The 23,133-nt window shown below is 44.5% G+C and overlaps 1 protein-coding gene across 1 annotated transcript in view; it reads left to right on the forward strand.

The window, feature by feature from the left end:
* Nucleotides 1–8,364: 8,364 nt before the first annotated feature.
* The window catches only part of trpn1 (transient receptor potential cation channel, subfamily N, member 1), a 326,508-nt gene continuing 311,739 nt past the window's right edge, over nt 8,365–23,133 (forward strand). The window contains exons 1-3 of the mRNA XM_041189307.1: nt 8,365–8,518; nt 15,012–15,073; nt 16,286–16,387. Coding sequence (XP_041045241.1) covers nt 8,365–8,518; nt 15,012–15,073; nt 16,286–16,387 — 318 coding nt within the window. The remainder of the gene's footprint in view (nt 8,519–15,011; nt 15,074–16,285; nt 16,388–23,133) is intronic.

Below are 23,133 nucleotides of genomic sequence, written 5' to 3' on the forward strand. Positions count from 1 at the left end.
ATGCCATCACACATCACAGGACACGCATTCCACTTGACTGAGCTTCCCTGCCATGCCTTAACTCCCTTACATTAACTTTATTCTACTTTGGATTATTAATATCACTTTATTATATTGGCTCTTAAATTTCCTTTATTCCTGGTTAAATCCAAGTATAGGAACTTTAAAAAAAAATACACTTTTCTAATTTACTCACCAGTTACTTACCAAGCTCTTTCTACTGAGCAAAGATAGACCTTCTCACTGAACTCCCTCAATCATCAAGCTCCAACTGAAGCTCTCTACTGCAGCCAAACACAGCACTCTTGGGACTTCTCTGCAAGATGTACTGACTAGTAAACATGCTTGACATCAAGATTTGAGAAAAAATTTGCACCAGCCAACCTCAGATTTAATGCTTCTATTTTGTAAGGACAATGTTTCAAAGTGACATTTAAACTTCATGGATTGAGGTATACTCATAATAACCTGTCCTTCTTTATGACTGATATGATTGAGCTGCACCAATCTGGGTGCTCTTGTACTCTTTTAATGACTCTGTCTTTCTCTATTTTGTCTCATTAGACTTTCAATTTGTCTTGTGTGTGGATGCTGCACTTACATGGTGGATCAATTGATGGACTTGCATTCTCCTGCAAGTATAATGTTGCAGCACCCTTGAAACTGCCAATTTTGTTGAAACATTCTGGATATTTCAATGTTAGGTCATGAACTGAGGTGATAGGAGTATTTTTTGAAATTGACCTGCCTTGTGAAGTGTGACTGAGTCCATGAGTCGATACTAGTAGGTCCTGACATGTTGGTAGACCAGCAATCACTGAGTCTTTAGTTTCCGTGATGCAGAACGTCTGTGGCACCCAGGAAGAGTGATTGTACTTGCACTCCAGGACTATTGACCCTGTACATGGAATTAATGAACTGTTGTACGCCAAAAGTTTCTCAGCAATAGGTTTCATAATGGCCTTCCGCATCTGTGGACCCATGTCTTTTAGAATTCACAGAGTTAGTATGTTGGTGCTTGCCCCTGTGTCAATCTTAGTCAACAATGAATTACTACCAACTTTCTTAGGGCAAATAATTCAAATCTTGGCAAACACTTTGGATGGTTTGATGGCATTTATGCTTTCCACGTGATTGACGGCGTGCAACATGTGTTAAACCCTCGATGCCTTGTCATGCACATCATTATCATTCTCTGGTTTGTCAGTCACCTCATGGATATGTTTCTGACAGGATACTGGATGGTCAATCTTATTGCCTTTAGGTACCTGTTGTGTATGGTCTATTGGGTCAGTGCATGGCTCTTTGTAGCTGCGTAGCCTTTGCCCTAGTGCATTGCCGCTGTCAATGGCCCTTTCTGCCACATGCCTTGCAGAATTGATGAAAAGCTGAGCATTTCCTTGGTGCATGTAGAAGTCCACACCCTCCACACGTCTTGCTGGATTTGGGTGTCCCAGTAAATGCACCAACAACTGGGGTTGTGCTTAGAACCAGTAAGCTTCATCAACTTGTGAGGATCGCTTCGTGCTTATGTCCATACTTGATCAGCTCTGCGATGCTATACATTTGGGATTATCTGGCAGGTCTTTCTGGAACATTTCCATGGGAGTGGATGCGATCACCAGCTCAAAAATTCTGTCTACTAGCTCTGCATTTGAAAAATTACAGTATGTATCCTTTTCTCGGTGTCTACGGACAAAGTCGCCCATGGATTCCACAGGCTGTTGTCGAAATGACATGAACTCTAATCGATAAATATTGAAGTTTAACCTGATTCTGAGGCATTATTCCCATATATTTTGAGGATCATTTAGCTCTTCTTCTGTTAATCCTGATGTGTTCAGCTTGCATAGACCTTCATTCCTAATTACTAGGTGAATTTTTGTGACTTGCTTATCTGTTTTGGACATACCTGAATTATTTTACACATTTTGAATTTGGATAGTAGGGCAGCTGCATTCCAATTCAAACTGGGGAATTTTGAAGACATTCTGATAAAACCCTTCCTTCCTTCTGTAGTACCTGGAATGAGTGTTGCTGCTTTCTGAAGCTCCACCTGTGAAGACAAGTTGTGCCAGGAACATGCCATGGAGTAACGACATCTTTGTTTTTTACTCAAATTACTGTTCAGCAACCTTCTCTGGCTCGATTTTTATGACTTTTTTTTTTGTTTGACTCTCCCTTGCTTACTATCGATCCGGCCCACACCCTGGTCACTCACCTTTCCTGATGAGCTAGCCTGATGCTGGTCTTCCCAATGCGCTGTCCCACTCACAGAACTAACAGGCTATGTGTTGCAATCTCTCCACGAGGGATCTGTCTGCTTACCAGCTCTTGAGCACTAGCTTGGCTCTGTGTCTCCAAATCTATTCTTTGCAGTCGCCAAGCTGAATTTTGAACACTCTCTGATGCTGCAACTTTGTTGCAGTCTGACCAAAATGGCAAGGTTCTTCTCATACCATGTAGTACGATCTAAGGCTGTTCACCATGTTGTACCTGTACTTAACCTTGCTGCCACCTGTGTTACCACTGCTGATCGTCATGTCGTATCCTTATAATGACATAATATCTTGGACTTACTTACTGAACAAGACACAAGGCCCCAATCGCTCATAAGGGATTTGGTAAACACGCTCATTTATTAACACAAAGCACATGAGAACAGTTATATATGGTTATAAAGCTTGAAGATATCAGGGCTGTGTGCCTGTGCTCTGCTCAAAGCAAAAGCGGATCACAAGACACATTTCCCTTTTAGTGATGTCATGCTGATATCCCTTAAAGGCATATTACAAGAGGGGCCTGGACAGAGTAGACAGGGAGAAACTGTTCTCACTCGTGAAATGACCAAGAACGAGAAGGCATAGACTTAAAGTAATTAATAAAAGAAGCAAAAGTGATATGAGGAGAAACTTTTTTAAGCAGCAAGTGGTTAGGGTCTGGAACGCACTGCCAGGCAGTGTGGTGGAGGCAGGTTCAATTGAAGCATTATCTGAAAAGGAAGAATGTGCAGGGTAATGGGGAGAAAAAGGGGGAATAGCATTCAGTGATAATTATTTAAATGACGTAACAGAGGGTTGGAGGAGTCCGCAAGAGAAGAGCAAATATAAAAAGCAGAATTCTTAAGCTGTATTATTGGAGGAGGTACTCAGTGGAGGTCTTATTTATTCTTGGGATGTGCGCATCACTGTCAAGGTCAGTGTTTACTGCCCTTGAGAAGTGGTAGCGAGCCATCCTTTTTGAACTGCTACAGTCCATGCGATGTAAGTATACTCACAGTGCTTTTTTCTGCAGTGGTTAGCTAAGAGGGCAGTTAAGAGTCAGCTGTGTGTCTAGAGTAATGAGTAGGCCAGACTGAGTGAGGATGGCAGCTTTCCTTCCCTAAAGGATGTTTGTGAAAATGATGGGCATCTGTTCATTTTATGGTTATTAATTAGATGAACATTGTATTCCAGATTTATTAATTGAATTTAAAATCCCCAAGCTGCCATGGTGGGATTTGAACTCATGGACTGAATTTAATGTTCCCTTGCCATTAGGCCTGAAGGCAGGGGAGCAGGCTAAATCTAGCCAGTGGTCTGCCCGCTGCCCCCTGCCCTCTGCAACTTTGCCAGCAGCTGGGGTAGTGTCGGACAGCCTGCCTGCCAGTGGGCCAGTTGAGGCTTTTTAGTGGTCAATTAATGCCCACTTAAGGCCCTCAGATTGCCACTGCTGGGATTCAGTGAGTACTGGGAGAGGCCCAGTGACAGGCTTCCCTGCATGGGTGGGTGGTACACAGGTGTTCTTCTTTAATGGGCCCTCTGGATCCAAAAGCAAAATACTGTGAATGCTGGATATCTGAAATATAAACAGAAAATGCTGGAAATACTCAGCAAGGCTGGCAGCATCTGGGGTCGATGATCTTTCATAAGAACTGGGAAAAATGAGAAAGAAAATAGGTTTTGAGATACTGAAGCAGTTCATGTCCAAATACAGCAAGACCTAGACAATATCCAGGCTTGGGCTGGCAAATGGTGAGTAACATTCACACCACACAAGTGCCAGGCAGTGACCATCTCCAACAAGAGAGAATCTAACCACCTCCCCTTGTCATTCAATGGCATTACCATCACTGAATCCCCCACTATCAGCAGCCTGGGGGGCTTACCATTGACCAGAAATTGAACTGGGCTAGCCATATAAATACCATGGCTACAAAAGCAGGTCAGAGGCTTGGAATCCTGCGGTGTGTAACTCACCTCCTGACTCCTCACCAACTAGCACAAAGCAGCCCACCTGATTAGCACACAATTTACCTGGTTAAACTTTAATTCCCTCCAGCACCAATGCACTGTGGCAGGGGTATTACATGGATAGACTGGGAAAGCTGAGACTATTCTCCTTGGCGAAGAGTAGTTTGAGAGGAGATTTGAAAAATGTGTTCAAAATCTTGAGGGCTCTGGATAAAGTAGATAGAGGGAAACTGTTCTCTTGAAATAATTGTCCAGTTCTCTTTTGAAGGCCTCTATTAAATCTGCCATCTATTGATGGAAGGTTTGAGAACGAGAGGTGGCAGATTTAAAGTGGATGGCAAAAGAACGAATGGCGACATGAGGAGAAACTTTTTAACCCAGTGAGTAGTGATGATCTGAAATGCACTGCCTGAGTATGTGGTGGAGGCAGATTCAATAGAGGCCTTCAAAAGAGAACTGGGTAATTATTTCAAGAGAAAAAAATTGCAGGGCCATGGGGAAAAGGTCTTTTTTAATTCATTCATGGGATGTGGGCTTCGCTGGTTGGGCCAGCATTTATTGCTCATCCCTAGCTGCCCTTGAGAAGATGGTGGTGAGCTGCCTTCTTGAATCGCTGCAGTCCTTGTGGTGTAGGAAAATACACAGTGCTGTTAGGGAGGGAGTTCCAGGACAGTGAAGGAACTGCGATATATTTCCAAGTCAGGATGGTGAGTGACTTGGAGGGGAACTTCCAGGTGCTGGTGTTCCCATCTATGCTCCCCTTGTCCTTCTAGATGGTAGTGGTTGTGGGTTTGGAAGGTGCTCGCTAAGGACCCTTGGTGAATTCCTGCAGTGCATCTTGTAGTTGGTACACACTGCTGCTACTGTGCATCAGTGGTGGAGGGAGTGACTGTTGGTGGATGTGGTGCCAATCAAGCAGGCTGCTTTGTCCTGGATGGTGTCAAGCTTCTTGAGTGTTGCAGGAGCTGCACTCATCCAGGCAAGTGGGGAGTATTCCATCACACTCCTGACTTGTACCTTGCAGATGGTGGACAGATTTTGGTGAGTCAGGAGGTAAGTTACTGGTTGCATGATTTCTAGCCTCTGACCTGCTCTTGCAGCTACAGTATTTATATGGCTCGTCCAGTTCAGTTTCTGGTCAATGGTAACCCCCAGGTGGTTGATAGTGGGGGATTCAGTGATGGTAATGCCATTGAACATCAAGGGGCGATGGTTGGATTCTCGCTTGTTAGAGATGGTCATTGCCTGACACTTGTGTGGCGCAAATGTTATTTGCCACTTGTCAGCCCAAGCCTGGATATTTTCCAGGTCTTGCTGCATTTGGACATGGACTGCTTCAGTATCTGAGGAGTTGCGAATGGTGCTGAACATTGTGCAGTCATCAATGAACATCCTCACTTCTGACCTTATGATGGAAGGAAGGTCATTGATGAAGCAGCTGAAGATGGTTGGGCCAAGGACACTACCCTGAGGAACTCCTGCGGTGATCTCCTGGGGCTGAGATGACTAATTTCCAACAACCACAACTATCTCCCTTTGTGCTACATCTGACTCCAACAAGCAGAGAGTTTCCGTCCATTGACTCCAGTTTTGCTAGGTCTCCTTTATGCCACACTCTGTCAAATGTAGCAATGATGCCAAGGGCAGTAACTCTCACTTCACCTTGGAAGTTCAGCTCTTTTGTCCATGTCTGAACCATGCCTGTACTGAGGTCAGGAGCTAAGTGGCCCTGGCAGAATCCAAACTGGGCATCAGTGAATGAGTTATTGCTAAAGAAGTGTCACTTGATAGCACTGTTGATGACCCCTTCCATTATTTTACTGATGATCGGGAGTAGACTTATGGGGCAGTAATTTGCCTGGTTGGATTTGTCCTGCTTTTCAGGACATACCTGGGCAATTTTCCACACAGCCGGATAGATGCCAATGTTGTACCTGTACTGGAACAGCTTGGCTCGGGTCATGGCAAGTTCTGGAGCACAAGTCTTCAGTACTATTGCCGCAATATTGTCAGAGCCCATAGCCTTTGCAGTATCCAGTGCCTTCAGCCATTTCTTGAGATCACATGGAGTGAATTGAATTGGCTGAAGACTAGCATCTGTGACACTGGGGACCTCTGGAGGTGACCGAGATGGATCACACAATCGCCATTTTTGGCTGAAGATTGTAGCAAGTGCTTCAGCCTTTTCATTTTGCTCTGATGTGCTGGGATCCTCCATCATTGAGGATGGGAATATTTGTGCAACCTCCTCCTCCTCCAGTGAATTGTTTGTTGACTGGATGTGGTAGGTGTGCAGAGCTTAGATCTGATCCATTGGATGTGGGATCACTTAGCTTTGTCTATCACTTGCTGCTTATGCTGTTTGGCACGCATGTAGTCCTGTATTATAGCTTCACCAGGTTGACACCTCATTTTTAGGTATACCTGGTGGTGCTCCTGGCATGCCCTCCTGCACTCTTCATTGAACCAGGATTGATCCCCTGGCTTGATGGTAATGGTAGGGTGAGGGATATGCTGGACCATGTGGTTACAGAATGCATTTGAGTACAATTCTGCTGCTGCTGATGGCCCACAGCACCTCATGGATGCCCAGCCTTGAGTTGCTAGATCTGTTTGAAGTCTTTCGAATTTAGCACAGTGGTAGCCACACAACACGATGGAGAGTTTTCTCAATGTTAAGGCAGGATTTTGTCTCCACAACGACTGCAGTGGTCACGCCTACCGATACTGACATGGAGAGATGCATCTGCAGCAGGCAGGTTGGTGAGGATGAGGTCAAGTATGTTTTTCCCTCTTGTTGGTTCCTCACCACCTGCTGCAGACCCAGTCTAGCAGTTATGTCTTTTAAGACTCAGCCAGCTCAGACAGTAGTGCTACTGAGCCACTCTTGGTGATGGACATTGAAGTCCCCCACCCAGAGTGCTTCCCTCAGTGCTTCCCTCAAGTGGTGTTCAACATGGAAGAGCACTGATTCATCAGCTGAGGGAGGGTGGTACATGGTAATCAGCAGGATGTTTACTTGCCCACGTTTGACTTGATGCCATGAGACTTCATGGGGTCTGGAGTCGATGTTGAGGACTTCCAGGGCAACTCTCTCTGTATATGACTGTGCTGCCACCTCTGCTGGGTCTTTCCTGTTGGTGGGTCAGGACATACCCAGGGATGGTGATGGTGGTGTCCAACATTATATGACCATGTCAGGCTGTTGTTTGATTACTCTGTGTAACAGCTCTCCCAATTTTGGCACTAGCCCCCAGATATTAGTAAGGAGGACTTTGCAGGGTTGACAGGGCTGAGATTGCTGTTGTCGTTTCAGGTGCCTAAAATGAAAATAGGGCATTTTATGGGCAGGGATTCTCTTCTGAGTTTACAGGAAGCTGTGACACCCGTCTGTGCTAAAGCTCACTCATGGTCTTGTGCCTGAGATCTCTATTTTGATCATATATTAAAATTCACTCTCGTTGCTATTTGCAAAGACCAAATAATTACAGGGTTGGTGCAACTAATATTTTGTCCAGCAATTTCTCCTAGAAAGAAATACTGTTACATTTTAAGATTTAAAGCAAGTCGTGACATTTAAAAGTGTGTCTTAAATTTTGGAACTGTGATATAAGTTTATTATAAAGAATGAAATTTCCATCAAAGTCAAAGGAGAGAGAATTCGAGTGAATCCTATTTCAATAAATAAAATGTTTAAAAATCATCAGGATTGACTAACAAATGAAGCCGAATTTTACATCTTGACAGGAAACAGGTCGAGAGGGTAAAATGCCCTCAGAGGCAGTATTGCTTTCACATAAGTGGTGAAATGCTGCCTTAGTGTAATACTGAATCCAAGGTAACGGGCTCCTAGGCGGAGTTAGAAAAGTTTAACTGGTGCAGACCGAAAGTCCTGATTGGCGCCGATCAAAAGAAAACGCCAGCTTCAATCTCTTGGTCTCGACCTCCTGCAAAGAGAGCCAGAGGGTGAGATGAACCATCGATCAGAGTGAAACCCATTCACAGCCACAACCTGCCACCGTACAAAGCGGAACAGAGCCAGCCTGGGAGGGAGGGAGGGGAGGGGATAGGGTGGTGGTGGGGGGAAGGCCATTCCAACAGGGTTGGAAGGAGCGGAGCAGATGTTGGGGAGATGTCGGAGACCAGCTCCATCAGTTCTGGATCGACAGTCGGTTCAGGCAGCCGGGTGTTCCAGCTGGCCAGCAGAGGAGAATGGGGTGTCCTGGAACAGGCTCTGAAAAGCATGGACAAGGGAGACCGAGACATCACTCTCACCGACGAAGTGTGTAACTTTTTTTCTCTCTCTTCTTGCTACAGTACTTGTCATTCATTCTATTTAATACTGCGGGCTGATCCGCTGCAGAGCAACCGAGGTTTCTCTCTCTCTCTCTCTCTGCTAACAGGACCAAAATTCCCTCAGTAAAGCGCGGGGGACTCTCCTGAATAGAACAACTCGTATATTTATTTACTGGTTCCAGTTGGAAGGTGTGTGTCCCCGAGAACCTCTGACTGTCAAATAAGATAAAGGTCACGCAGTGAGTTCACCAGAAGAACACTCACTCTATCAAAGAAAAATAAATTGTTCTTAACGCAAGGCTGCAATCACCAAGCCAACATTTTATTCAGGGCTTGATGCTATCTTAAGGTAGCTTGACATTTTATTTACCGCCCCTCCCCTCCCTCTCCTCAGCTGTTTAAAACAAACCAAGTCCTCCTTCAGTCACAGTGATCACTCGGATGTTTTCTGTTGGCTTACCATCGATTTTCCACTGAGGGGCTTGTCACTTCCCCACCGAGGGGAGGACATTCGGCCCGTCGCACCCGGGAAGGCTCTTTGAAAGCGCCGATCCAATTCGCCCCCGCCCCCCCCCCCCCCCCGGACCTCTGCAAATCACTCCTTTTCAAGCTCTCCTGAAGCTCACCGTCCAATCTGCTTCCACCACCCTTTCAGGCAGCACATCCCAGATCATAAGTTACTGCGTGAAATAATTTTCTCCGCCACCACCCCCCCCCCCCCAACCATCGAGTAGAAAAACAGTCCATTCCAAATCTTACATTTGCACCTGCTCCCTGACCATTTATTCAAATAGAAATGTCTAAGTTCTCATTTATAATGGGAACTATGGGCTGGATTCTATGACCTCCCATCTTACCAGTAGGTTGGCATTTGGGGGTTGGGGGGGGGGGGGAGGTGGTTGTGGGGCAGCAGCATGAAATTGGATGCCATGCCATGGGCAGTTTCCCCAGTGCCTACCCATCCACCCTGACCGTAACTTTGCCAGTGATGGAAGAGGCGTGAAGAGGCCCAAGCACCCATGGGTCAATTGAGGCGCTTAAGCAGCCAATTAATGGCCTCTTAAGGACCTCCTCTAACCGCTGCTGAGATTTAAGCTAAGGAGGGAGAGGCCCACTTCAATTGTGCAGCCCGGCAGCTTTCATTGCTATTATATGGCTTGGCATGGGGGTAGGGTGGGGGAAATACCTGTTTTGTGGGCGTTCCATGTGCCTTGAAGACCTCTCCCCAAGGTATTTCCACTTTCCTCTTCCCACCCCTGCTCTGTTCACCTGACCTCCCACCCCTTACATCTCGCTTGCTGGGGCCTGCCAGTCTGGCCTTGCCGCCCCCTCCCCCATTTAATTTTGTATCTAGCTCTATCGACAATCACCACTGGGGATAGCCTGCAGTCCCAGTAGTGGCCACCACTCCCAGTGACACTGCTGGGACCAGAAAGCTGCCAGCCATTTAATTGGCAGCAACTCTCTGAGGTGGGACTTATTCCTCAAATGGGAGTGGAGGCCCACATGAAGCCAAATAATGGATCGATGGCCATTAATTCACTGTAGTATGATGTAATAAAGTAGGGGCGAATTCACCCCTGACTTTTATGCTGACCCGCACCCCATAAATTCCAACCCTATGTATGCAAGCTTGTCACATTGTCATTACATCCTCCTGCCTGTAGAGATGCCGAGGAGTCACTACTGGAGGGAAAATTTAAATACAACATGAAAATTTAACATAGACAGTCTCCATTAAAATTTGGGCATAGGAATTGACAATGGAGATTTAAGAATAAAAGCAGAATATACTACTATAAAATGGGGACTGAATTACATATGTGCTACCTGGTTTAATTATTGCCTGTTCTAAAATCTTGTTTGCTTGGTTTTGATTCCCCATGTGCAATGCACAAGAAATCAGCGAGCAAATAATGATTACAATTTAATGACAGATGAAAGGATTAAAAAAACATTGTTGTTAAATCATGTTTACTATATCAAAATAAACCAGGTTAAATATTTGCCAAGGGAGACACATTAATTCCATCGAATGTTTGCAAGGAATTATTTTTATTGAAAGTTGTGGGAAGTTATTAAATGATTTACTATGCCCACTGTACTTCAGCAATGCATAAACTGCCGTGTCTGTTTAATATAATCTTTATGTCGAAATAGATAAATAATAAATTTAGTTTAGGAGGAAGGGGACTCAGATATACAACTCTTTAACAGATTAAACCATTTGAGTTAATGCTCAAATGTGGAGGAGCATTTGCTTCATTTTTCAAGTAATTGACTTGGCTTTTTGAGGGCTAGCTGCATATAATGAATGAACAAGACATAAGCGGAAAGCAGTACAGAGGGGTGTCTGAAATGAGGAAGCTTCATTCATTTGCATTGGAAAACCGAGGATTGCAGTGAATTAAGGTCCTCACAATTATAAAGGGGACAGATAAAGTCAATCCAATCAAAATTTTCACATGGATGCAAGGTTCAAAACTAAAGACCTAGTTTAAAAATGAAGCAATTAGGATTACAATTTTTTTTTGATGAAATGAACTTTTTTTTGCACCTGAATGGGACTCTTTGGGGTACTTCCTTCACTTGCTGAAAAATAATAGAAGTCAGGTGCACGTAATAGAATGTATAGGCAGAGATGGTGCCTCTCCCAGCTAATAGCCTGTCTGCTGATGGCCAGGAAGTCCCAAGCTGATTTTAGTTGTCAAGCCATTAATTGTCTCAGGGCAAGACATCTGTCCGCATCAGGGAGCCTCCGAGAGCTGCCAGCCAAACAGAGGGGTGGCCAGGAGTGTTGGCCACTGCTGAGACTACCAGTCCCCAATAAAGAGCATCACTGGAGTCAGATAATAAGATGAGTCACGGGGAGGGGGAGGGGGTAGGGTTTCGCCAGACCCAGTCTGGCAGGCCCCAGTGAAGGTGTGAGGTGTCACCATCAGCAGGGTGGGGTTGGACAAACAGGGGCAGGAAGTATCATGTGGGGATCCTCCATTGGGCACAGGGTGCTTGAATAGGAGGGACTAGCCCCCCACCTCCCCAGCCCACAGCAAGGCACTCTCTGCCACTGGTAAGTAAAACACTTATGGCAGTGGGAGGAAGCCCTTAAGTGGCCCCTTAAGGATCTCAATTGGCCAAAGGGTGAGTCCCATCCGACACTTTCCTTGCCAATGGTAAAATTTTAGCGCAGAGTCCATATGACCATTCATCAGAGCTATTTCTTTCTCCACAGATGCTGCTAGACCTGCTGAGATTTTTCAGCATTTTCTGTTTTAGTCACAGAGAAGATTATCTGGATTGTTATCACATTGCTGTTTGTGGGAGCTTGCTGTGTACAAATTGGCTTCTGCATTTCCTACACTTCAAAAATACCTTATTGGTTGCACAGCGCTTTGGGACATCCTGCGATCATGAAAGGGGCTATGTAAATGCAAGTCTCTTTCTTTCAAAGTCCCTTTGTATATTTGAAATTTGTCAATTTTTGTCCAATCTAGATAATTTACTGCCCCAGTTAGTCTAGTCAGTAGATTTGAATTTATGGTACTCTAGTAATTCATCGAAGTTCCCTTTATTTATTTTAAATTTTCCTCATATCTGAGGTGCTTTATCCTCTTCTGCTACTCTTCAAAAAGAGTGAAAGATTAAGCCCAGCAACTACAGGCCAGCCAGTTTAAACTCAGTAGCCGGAATGCTTTTAGAAATGATAATCTGAAACAAAAATAATATTCACTTGGACAAATGTGGATTAATTAAATAAAGCCAGTGTGGATTTGCTAAAGGCAAATCATGTTTAACTAATTTTATTGAGATTTTTTGTTGAGGTAATGGAGAGAGTTGATGAGGGTAATGCAGTTGGAGTGATGTACATGGACTTCCAAAAGTTGTTCAGTAAAGTGCCACAAAACAGGCTCGTCAGCAAAGTTAAAGCCCATAGAATAAAATAGAAAGTGGTAGCATGAATACACATTGGCTGAGAAAGTTAGTGAGAGAGAGTTAGTGGTGAAATGGGTGTTTTTTGGACTGGAGAAAGGTATATTGTAGGTTCCACAGGGGCAGTATTAGGACCACTGCTTTTCTGCTTTTTATATTAATTACTTATAATGGGTGTCCGGGGCACAATTTCAAAACTGCAGATGACACAAAACTTGGAAAAATTGTGAACTGTGAAAAGGATAGTGATATTCTTCAAGAGGACACAGACAGACTGATGGAATGGGTAACCACATGGCAGATGAGATTTAATGTAGAGTAGTGTGTAATAATCCATTTTGGCAGGAAGAAAGAGGAGAGACAATATAAAATAAAGGGTACAATTCAACAGGGGTGTAAGATGGAAAGAGTGGCAGTCTCATTGGACTAGTAATCCAGAGGCCTAGGCTAATGCTCTGGGGGACATAGGTTCAAATCCCACCATGACAGCTGCCGGAATTTAAATTCAGTTAATAAATCTGGAATATAAAGCTAGTCTCAGTGATGGTGACCATGACAAAAACCCACTTGGTTCATTAATGTCCTTACCCGGTCTGGCCTACATGTGACTCTAGACTCACAGCACTGTTGTTGGTCCTTAACTGCCCTCTGAAATGGCCTTGCAAGCCACTCAGTTCAAGGGCAATTAGGGATGGAGAACAAATGCTGCCCTTGCCAGTGATGCCCACATCCCATTAAAGAATAATGAAAAAAAAAGAGCAGAGGGACCTGGGGGAATATGTGCACAAACCATTGAAAGTGGCAGGGCAGATTGAGAAAGAGATTGATAAGGGATCCTGGGCTTTAGAAATAGAGACATAGAAAACAAAAGTAAGGAAATTATGGTGAACCTTTATAAAAGACTACTTCGGTTTCAGTTGGAGTATTGTGTCCAATTCTGGGATCCACACTTTAGAAAGGATGTGAAGACATTGGAGAGGATACAGAAAAGATTGATGAAAATGGTTCCAGGGATGAAGGGCTTCAGTTAGGTGGATGATTTGGAGAAGCTGGGGCTATTCTTAGAGAAGAAAATATTCAAATTCATGAGGGGTCTGGACAGGGTAGCTAGGGAGATACTGTTCCCATTGGTGGATGGCTCAAGAATCAGAGGACACAGATTTAAGGTGACTGTTAAAAGAACCAAAGGCAAGATGAGGAAAGCATTTTTTAGGCAGAGTGGTTAGGATCTGGAACGCACTGCTTGAGACCCTGGTAATTCAATTGACGCTTTCAAAAAGGAATTGAATAATTATCTGAATAGAAAAGAATTGCAGGGCTACATGGAAAAGGCAGGCGAGTTGCTCTTGCAGAGAGCCGGCATGGATACAACGGGATAACAGCTTCCTTTAGTGCTGTAACCATTCTATTATTGTGTGATTGCATGTTAAGATCGATACAAAGTAATTATTTATCAAGTCTGCCGTTTCTTGAATGTTGCTAAAGCTACAATCAGATATGCAATGGGGGTGCATTCCGCCACTGTCTTGATTTGTGCCTTGTAGATGGTGGATGAGCTGTGAGTTACCCACCATCAAATTCTCAGTATCTGACCTGCTCTTGCAACCACATATGTGTTATATACACACACATATATATATTCAGTTAGCTCCTGGTCAATGGTAAGCATCCAGGATGTTGATAATGGGTGACTTAATGATGATAATGCCTTTGAATGTCAATGCATGGTGGTTAGGCATTTTGTTGATGGAAACAGTCAATCTGTGGTGTGAATATTATGTGACATTTATTAGCCCGAGCCTGAATGTTGTTCAGGCCTTGCTGCCTGCGGGCAAAAGGACTGTGCAATGGTCTCTCCTACTAACATTGTCATGGACAGATGCATCTGCAACAAGTAGACTGGTGAGGACGAGGTCAGGTAGGTTTTTTCTTCATATTGATTCTCTACACCTTGCAGGCCTAGTCTGGCAGCTATGTCCATCAGGACTCCACCGGCTCTGTCAGTATGGTGTTACTGAGCCACCTTTGGTGATGGACATTGAAGTCCCTCACCCAGAGTATATCCTGTACCTTTACTTCTTCCAAATAGTTTTCAATGTGGAAAAGTACTTATTCATCAGCTGAGGAAAAGTAGTGGATGGCTATCAACAGGAGGTTTCATTGCCCATTTTTTACCTAATGTCAAAAGACTTCATGAGGTCTAAAGTCAATGTTGAGGACCCCACCATCCCCCCACCCTCCCTCCCAACCCCACCACCTCCTTCATAACCCCACCACCTCCCTCCTGACTGTACACCACTGTGGGATAGGACATACCCAAGGATGGTGATAGAAGAATCTTGGACAAAAGCAGAAAATGCTGGAAATACTCAGCGGCTCAGACTGCTTCTGAGGAGAGAGAGAAACAGAGTTAACGTTTCAGGTTAATGATTTTTCATCAGAGCATCAATGAAAGGTCATCAACCTAAACATTAACTCTGTTTCTCTCTCCACAGCTGCTGCCTGACCTGCTGAGCTTTTCCAGCACTTTCTGATTGTATTTCACATTTCCAGCATTCACAGTATTCTGCATTCGTGTTGAGGAGTCTGGGGAGCTGGCTGAAAGCTATAATTTTGTGAGTATGACTATGTCAGGCTGTAGCTTGTTCTTCCAATTTTGGCAATAGCAGCCAGAATGTTACCGAGGAAGGCTTCTTAAGGTTGATTGAACTGGTTGTACCTTTGTTGTGTCTAAATCCAGTTCCAAGGTCAATGCCGGGTTGTCAACCTGGTTTTATTATCTTTGGTGGATGAAAGACTTCATTCATTTGGCTTAATTTAAGTGCAATCTCATATTTGTACATGGTTTTGCCACAAGTTTGATTTCTACATGATGTTATTTATTAAACTGGAAAATATATTCATTTCTTCCATGATCCTAATGTGGATAAGCTAAACTGGATTTTTCATGGATCTCAATTCCACAGGAAAGGCTCTTAGTTATGTCGTAACCTTGACTGGAGTTTTCTTTGAGCATGGAAAGAGTTTTCAACCTTGATCTATTGGCAAAGGAACCTTTGTTCTTCATTACTGGCTTTTATTTTGCTTTTCTGTTCTAACCAACCAAGTAACTTCAATCATAGTCTAGTGTGAAAGACCAGAGACCATTAATTTCAGAGAGCTTTTACAACTAGATGGTGAAGCTGTTGGTTAAAATGACTGTGTGTCTTTAATTTCCAGGGATAGTCTTCAGATAAGGTATTCTGTTCCTAGGCAAAAAATGTCCCTAGAAGACATCCTTTATCACCTAACTTTCTAAGTATAAGTGTTGAATTATTTCTGTTGCATATTTGAGGTACAGCACAGACTATGTAATGTAAGTCACCTTGGATAAATCCCTCTGCTAGATGGCCTATGTATAATGAATGTGTTCAGGATCAATATGCAGACCATTTCTGTTATTGTTATTGCCACCATTAGCTATAACATAGATGATACTGCCCTATTGGCAGTTGCCATGGCTATGATGCTGGCTGAATGGCACCTGATGAAGAATGCATGCAGGATTCATAATTCAATATAGAATTAAAATGGCATTGTTGAGAAAAGTGTAATTTCTGCTTTAACAGCCAGCTTCAGAAGACTTTTTTACATGTAATTGGAATTGAAACATCTGTGTTATGTTCAATATGCCAGTCAGTATTTTTGATTTTGGGTGGTGCTCTCACCATAGTGCTAGCTAATGCTGCCTAATTCAGCATGGATCAGTGATTGAATGTGGCACATTTGTTTGATGATTCTATGTTTTCACTTAAGCATGCTTTTAAAGATTTTTATTTAATTTGCAGGAATCTGGTCTGACTCCACTTCTGATCGCTGTTCGAGAAAACAAGTTGTCGATTGTGGAAAGACTGTTTGAGTTAGGAGCCAATCAGAATGATAGGTTAAAGGTCAGTTCCAGGTCATTTGTATAAACAAAACTATTATGTTCAATGTGTGTGCATTTATGAAGAGGGGAAAATAAAAGACAATCTCCTATATTTGTCTATTGTTTATACCAGCAAGTATGTGGTGTGTTTATGATCTATCTCTCATTGTGCATGATATTTCGGGGGAGACAGTGGCATAGTGATAATGTCACTGGATCAGTAATCGATAATGTCAGGCTAATGCCCTGGAGATATGGGTAAATCGCGCCACTACGGCTAGTGGAATTGAAAACTAGTTTCAGTAATGGTGACTATGACAGCTGTTATTGATGTGGTTCACTAATGCCCTTTAGGGAAGGAAATCTGCTATGCTTATCTGACCTGGTCTACATGTGACTGCAGACCCATAGCAATGCGGTTGACTCTTAACTGCCTTCTAAATAGAGCTGCCTACCCTCCTGGAATGGCTGGGAGTCTACCAAAATTGGCATCCATCTCTTGGTGGCCAAAGAAAGTATTCTGGGAAATTGGAACTCTCCTGCTCCTTTGTTTGCCAGTATCCAGCATGCACATGTATGCGAAAATGTCATCATGCATTGTAGCATCAGTGGCGAAGGGGGCAGGGGGAAGCTCTCTTCTGTGTTTGTTTGGCCTGCGCCATCTTGAATGTAGGTAGCTGACACTGCATATGTGCATGTGCAGGGCCTGCATGTGCTTTGTTTGATGCTGGAAGGAGAAAGCTTCCAACTTGGAAGGAATGTCCCTCCAGACTCATTCATTGAGGCAATGCCTCAATGTGGGGGAAGGGGGGTGGTAGAGGGGAGGGGAGGGGGGATGCTTTGCAAGTAACATCACAATGAACAAGCTTATTCCCTGTTTTTCTGAATAGGATAAGGGTTTTGCACAACATTTCCAAGAAGATGCATTGTGCTTTGAATGGCAGTAACTTTCCCTTGTGAAATGGAATGTTGTCCAGGCCCCGAGTTGTGCTGGAACGCTTCGTCCCTGAGCTCGCGTTCCAGGGAGGTTCTGATGTTGGCGCTGTCAGGAGTGCTGTGCGGCTGCGCGCCTCGTGCCGCTCCTCTATGAGTGACAGATCTCAGAAGATGAGTGGCACAAGAGAGGGAGCCGGGTTAGCCAGCAGTCACTTGGCTGAAACTAATCCTACTGCCCTTTACAGCATGGAGTTTGTGTTCCATCTTATGAGGCAGTGACACATTCCAGGAAGATGCCGCTGGTTTGAAAGATTGTGGCAATGCTCCACTGTCGGAAGTCAAGAGGAATTCACAGGCTTGAGAGGAGTATATTCCCCCTAATATGGAGCCAGGGTGACCAACTGTCCCCTATTTTATGGGATTGTCTCAGATTTGAGGCCACTGTCTCATATCCTGGGCTGGATGCTGTTTTTCCTGAAATTTATTCCTTTAAATCTCACATGTGCGCAGTATCTGCCCTCCTTCTGTACGCACGCTCTAACAGCTCTGGCAGCCCCACAACCACCCCCTCCACCAGCCTCCACTTTCACAGTGCTGGTAGCACTCCACCCCCCACTCTAATGGACCCCTATGCCAGACTGTCCCTTAATGTCCTCTGCAAGAGTTGGTAACCCAATATAAAGCATATTGATTTAATTGCACCTACCCTTATGCGACTTCTTGGACACTTTTACACTCTACAAGGTTGAAGCTTCACAACCATTTCTTGCATTGAAACATCAGAAAGATTCCAAGGAAACACAATAGCATCCATGCCACACTGCCGGCTTTACAGTGACCTCACTTCCAGAAGATCTCTGCGACTTCACTTCCGAGAGCGTTCCATGATGTCGCTTCTGCCAATGACTCCTGGAATGTGTCCAGCCGGAGTTGGCAAACCTACCTCTGAAAAGGCCTAGCAAGCCACTCAGTTCAAGGGCAATTAGAGATGGGAACAAATTCTGGCCTTGTCAGTGACGCCCACGTTCCATGAAAGAATATATAACAAAAAATCTGGAAGACCGATTGGAAGTGGTACTCTTGCCTCTCACAGCAGTGAGATAACTTCCTAAAATGATCGATGACAACACATGGGGCTGAATTTTTCTGTTGGGGGGGGGGTGGGGCCCGCTCGCCGACTGCAAAATGATGTGGGATGAGGTCGGGCGGAACCCCTGACGCCATCCCGCCCCATTTAAATTTTCAGGAAGATGGGGGAGCAGTAAAATCAGCTGCAGGCCCGCCGACCTGTCAATGGCCAATTGAGGCCATTGACAGGATAATTAAAACAATTAAAAGACCTGCACGTCCAACCTTAAGGCTGGTGGGCAGGCCAGGAGCCCCGGCGGGATGAGGTTTCATGTAGGGTTTAAAAAAGTTTATTAAAGTTTCAGTGAAATTTATGAACATGTCCCATCTCGTGTGACATTGTCACATGAGGGGGGCATGTTAAGGATTTTATTATTTTTCTATTTTTAAAGTTTATACAGCTGTCAGTGATCTCCCTGAGGCAGCACTTAGCCTCAGGGAGATGTATGGTCTTTCATGCGCATGCGCGAAAGAGCGCACTCTCGTATTTGGGGAATCCACCCCACCGCCCCCCCCCCCCCCCACCGCCCGCACAGCAAGTGCATAGCGCTTCCCACCGAGCGTCACATTAAGGCCCGCCCACTTAAAATGGCGGCGGGGCCTGCTTCTCCAGCGGGGATCGGCCCCCTGCCCGCCAGAGATTGGATTGGGCCCGCCCTCCCAACAGGCAGAAAATTCTGTCCATGGTTTTTGTACAAACATTTGATGAGTCCTGTTCATTATATGACATTTCACATTTTTCTTGGCATTTTCTAGCATCTTTAGTCAGCTAAAAGAAATGTTGTACCTATTTTACAAGAGTATGTCTGCAGGTACTGGCTCCCAGGGTCATGTGACCAAGTTAAATAAAGACTAAGGAAATTTGACTTGTACCCAAAGTGGACGGAGCAGCCGCAGAGTGGGACTGAATCATGCAGATACCCTACTGGGGGTTCTTAAGGATTGGAATTAGCCTACTCTTAGCCTGAGTGGACGAGCAGGCTAACTCTGGAAGGGGAAAGGTGAACTGGACAGAGTCTTGAAGGGGACAGTAACAGGCAAGGCTTTTCTTATGTGCTCTCGGTAGAAGCCCTGCTGCCTTGCCTGGCCTGATAAACGTGAAAATAAAACCTTTCTGTATTTCTTCTTTGAATGGATCTCTGCAGTCCCTTTGGGGATGACAGTCTAAGTCAGCCAACGGCTGGTACAAATAGGCAGAGTATGCTCAGTATCCTCTCAAAGCATTTGTACTCGAATTTTGCACTTGTTTTCCTACTATTAGCATAGGAACCTAATTTGCACATCTACAGAGCCTAATGTCTTTCCAGGTGGGTACCCCATATGACTAAAAACTGTCAAAGCTAAAATGCTGTCTGGTGCGCTTTTAATGACATGAATTTTAGCAGTCTAATACTGATCATGCACTGGATAAATGGGCAACTGTGAGTTACATTTCTCCTACAAAAACCTTACCTAGATCAAGCGCTCAAACAGTTACCTGATTTTCTTTAAGAATCTCTGCATCATGTTTCTTCAGTATTGCTATTATTTTCCATAGGTTTCTAATTTCCAGGGGGCAATGCATAGAAATAAATGGCTTTTCAAAATTTTGAAAGATTATTTTAACGACTGCTTAAAGGTCGGACTGTTGCCCATCCCATTGGCTCCATCTCTTTGTCACATTACTACTGATGATATTGAAATGCTACATCTTCAGATGAGTTTCATAAAGTGTTATGCATTGCAATAATTTCAATGGAAAGCAACTAACTGGGGTTGGGCAGTTGAGGTGAATGCTGCCTATATGTGTGTGGATGGATATTGTTGAGTTTGCTGGCATGGAGAAATTTCAAGAAATTATTTGGCTGCTGTAGAGTTTATCTATAAGGAGGTCTTGTGGCACAGTGGATAGTATCCCTATCTCTGGGCCTAGAAGCTCAGGGTTCAAGTCCCACTTGTGGACTTGATGGTCATAGAAGGTGAGTTTGTAACATGGCAAAACAGACTGTAACTTCTTCCAATACATCCAATGGCAGTAACGGTAAGCATGGGAGAGTTTTCTAGCCAGCCATATTGCAGAAGGCAACAGCAAACCATGATTGTTTTGTGTTCATTGAGCTGCTTCTTGTTGTACTTTTCTGTTTGTTGCATTACCTGCGAAAGTAGATTGTGTGCACTCCACCTGCTTGAGGTCCGCTCCAATGTCATTAAAGGATGGGTGCAAAGCAGGATCATTTTACCATATTTTTTACATTAATCCCTGCTCTGCTGCAGGAAGCACAGTTGAGTTATTGCACTGTTTTACCCAGTGTGGTTAGAATCTGCAACTTGCTATCAAAAGGAGCAACTGAGGTGAATCGCATAGGTGCATTTACAGGAAAGCTAGATAAGTACATGGGAGCGAAAGGAATAGGTGGATACGCTGATAGGCTGGGATGAAGTAGGCGGGAAGAGACTCGTGTGAAGTGCAAATACCAGTATAAACCAGTTTGGCTGAATGGCCTGTTTTGGCCTGTAAATTCAATGCAATTTTATTTAATGTAATACCTGTTCCTTTGCTATAATAAATTCATTTTGTCTTCCTTGGTCTGTTCTCTTTGCCATTTGTAAAATATATTACTAGTAGCTCTCTCTTAATTTTCTTAATGGTATCTCTTGTTTTAGTCATTAACCTAATTAATGATATAAAAAATATTGTATGACCCCCTTTGCTAGTATTCCCAAGATTTCATTAGATTTTCCTTATCTTGAGCACAATAAGATTGTGAGTCATCTGTTGGCTCATTTCTGAGGCAGTTAAAGAGCATAAGGTACAGCTACAATTGAAATTGTGCCAACATTTAGGAAGCAGATAGAACCTGGTCCAACTCTGCCTTGCCACGTTGAGTAACGGTCTTACAATTAGTCCCTGAAATTGTCCAGGCAGTGGTCCATTTACATGGGAGTGGCTGGGCAGGCTGACTGGAGGCCAGGCCACAGCTTTGGGGAGAGAGGTAACAGAAAATTAAATAAAACAGATGTGAATTACCTGTGTTTCTAACCTCAGTTCAGGGAGCTCTGACAGACAGTGCAGGAGCGTGGCTTTCATTTACAGGTAAGATCAGGTTCAGCTGCCTCCTACTTCATGGTAGAACCAGCCAGGGCACCCTGTTAGGTCTCCTGGACCAATGACTATTTGAATGAGGTACTATAGAGCTACTGGGGCTTATAGATCTGAAGACCAACTCACATCACCACCCTCCAAAACCAAAAGAAATTTGAGTAGGAAGCAAAGAATAGAAGGCACAAAACTTTGGCATCAGTACACTGAAGGCATGCATCTTTGGGTGCATAGTCAGTGATTTGATAAAAATATCTCATTTGTGTGTCTTCTAATTTGTTCTTAAATTTAGCTAAAATTCCTCAGAACCAGCAAAACGAGCAGGTTGAAACAGGAGCAAGAGCCAGCAGCAGAAAGCAGGCAGTTTTGAAAGTGTGGGTGGCTATTTTCCTTTTATGTCCGGGTCCTAGTCAATCCCTGAAGGGGTCCCTTAATATAAATTGAACAGTTCCATGGGTGGAATCTTGTTGCGGCATTGAGGGTCCTGCCTGCTGACTGGAGGGCTGGCAAGAGACCCGAAATGCCTCTTTTTGGGAAGGCCTGCTAAACCAATAACTACTCAGGCAGTGGCAGTCGAGGCCACTGGTGGGCCTTCCTCTGGAATCAAGACCCCGTGGGTGGAAGTTCCACCTAGAGAGATTGGCTGCTCACTCTTGCGCTCAGCAGTGCCACTAAGGAGGCTGTGGCAGCTGCTGGAAGAACATTTCCACCCCCCCCGCACCCCCCCCCCTCCCCACCGCACCGCTGGAGTCCCAGGATCGTGGAGGATCCAGCTACAGGTAAGTAATGTGGGGAGGGGAGATGGTATTTGCAGGGTGGGGTCACGGGGTGGGGAGCTGGGTGGGTCTGAAGAAAAGTCAGGGGGTTGGCTCTCAATGGATCCCCCCCACTTCCTGATGTCGAGTCCCTCAATCAGGTACTGAGTGACCCCCAAGGTGACAAGCAGCCACAAAGGCTCACCTGCCATGCATGGCACATGATGACAGGCTTGCAGCTGGGCTAATATAAGTGGTGGTGGGGCGAGGCCCTTAAGTGGTCATTAATTGACAACTGAAAGGCCTCAACTGGCCCTGGGGTGGGAAGATTGGCCATGGGTTTAATTCTGGTGGAGGTGGAAAGGCGTCAGGGTTCAGGTACGCCACCACCCAGTCTAGTTACATGACCTTCCCGCCTCCAAGGTCATCACCAGCGAGAGCGGAGGATTCCATCTCACAAAGCAACCAACTGCAAATTATGAATACTCAGCAGGAGTTGGCTTTGTCTTCAGTGGAGTCAATGTTTGAAGCCATCAAGCACCTCAACAAACTTTATCCATGGAGGGGAAATCCCATGGTTTTAATCACTGTCAATTATTGGACCCCCCGATTGAACCTGAAAATGAAGACATTTAAGTCATGATACAGTCTGTAGTCTGAATATCAGAACTAATGGTAAATTAGTCAAGAAGTCTGCCATTACTGAGACCTCTCCATACAGATATGAATGTGAAAAGGGAAGTTGCTCACTGGAAATCTCAGAGGGATGTTTGTATTTATTTATTTTATCTCCTCCCATATTCTTTCCTCCTTCCCTGAAGGCACTGACTCTTGGTGGGCTATGGTTCCACATATTCTGGCTATGTTACC

The sequence above is a fragment of the Carcharodon carcharias genome, chromosome 6 (assembly GCF_017639515.1).
Source record: "Carcharodon carcharias isolate sCarCar2 chromosome 6, sCarCar2.pri, whole genome shotgun sequence".
Lineage (NCBI taxonomy): Eukaryota > Metazoa > Chordata > Chondrichthyes > Lamniformes > Lamnidae > Carcharodon > Carcharodon carcharias.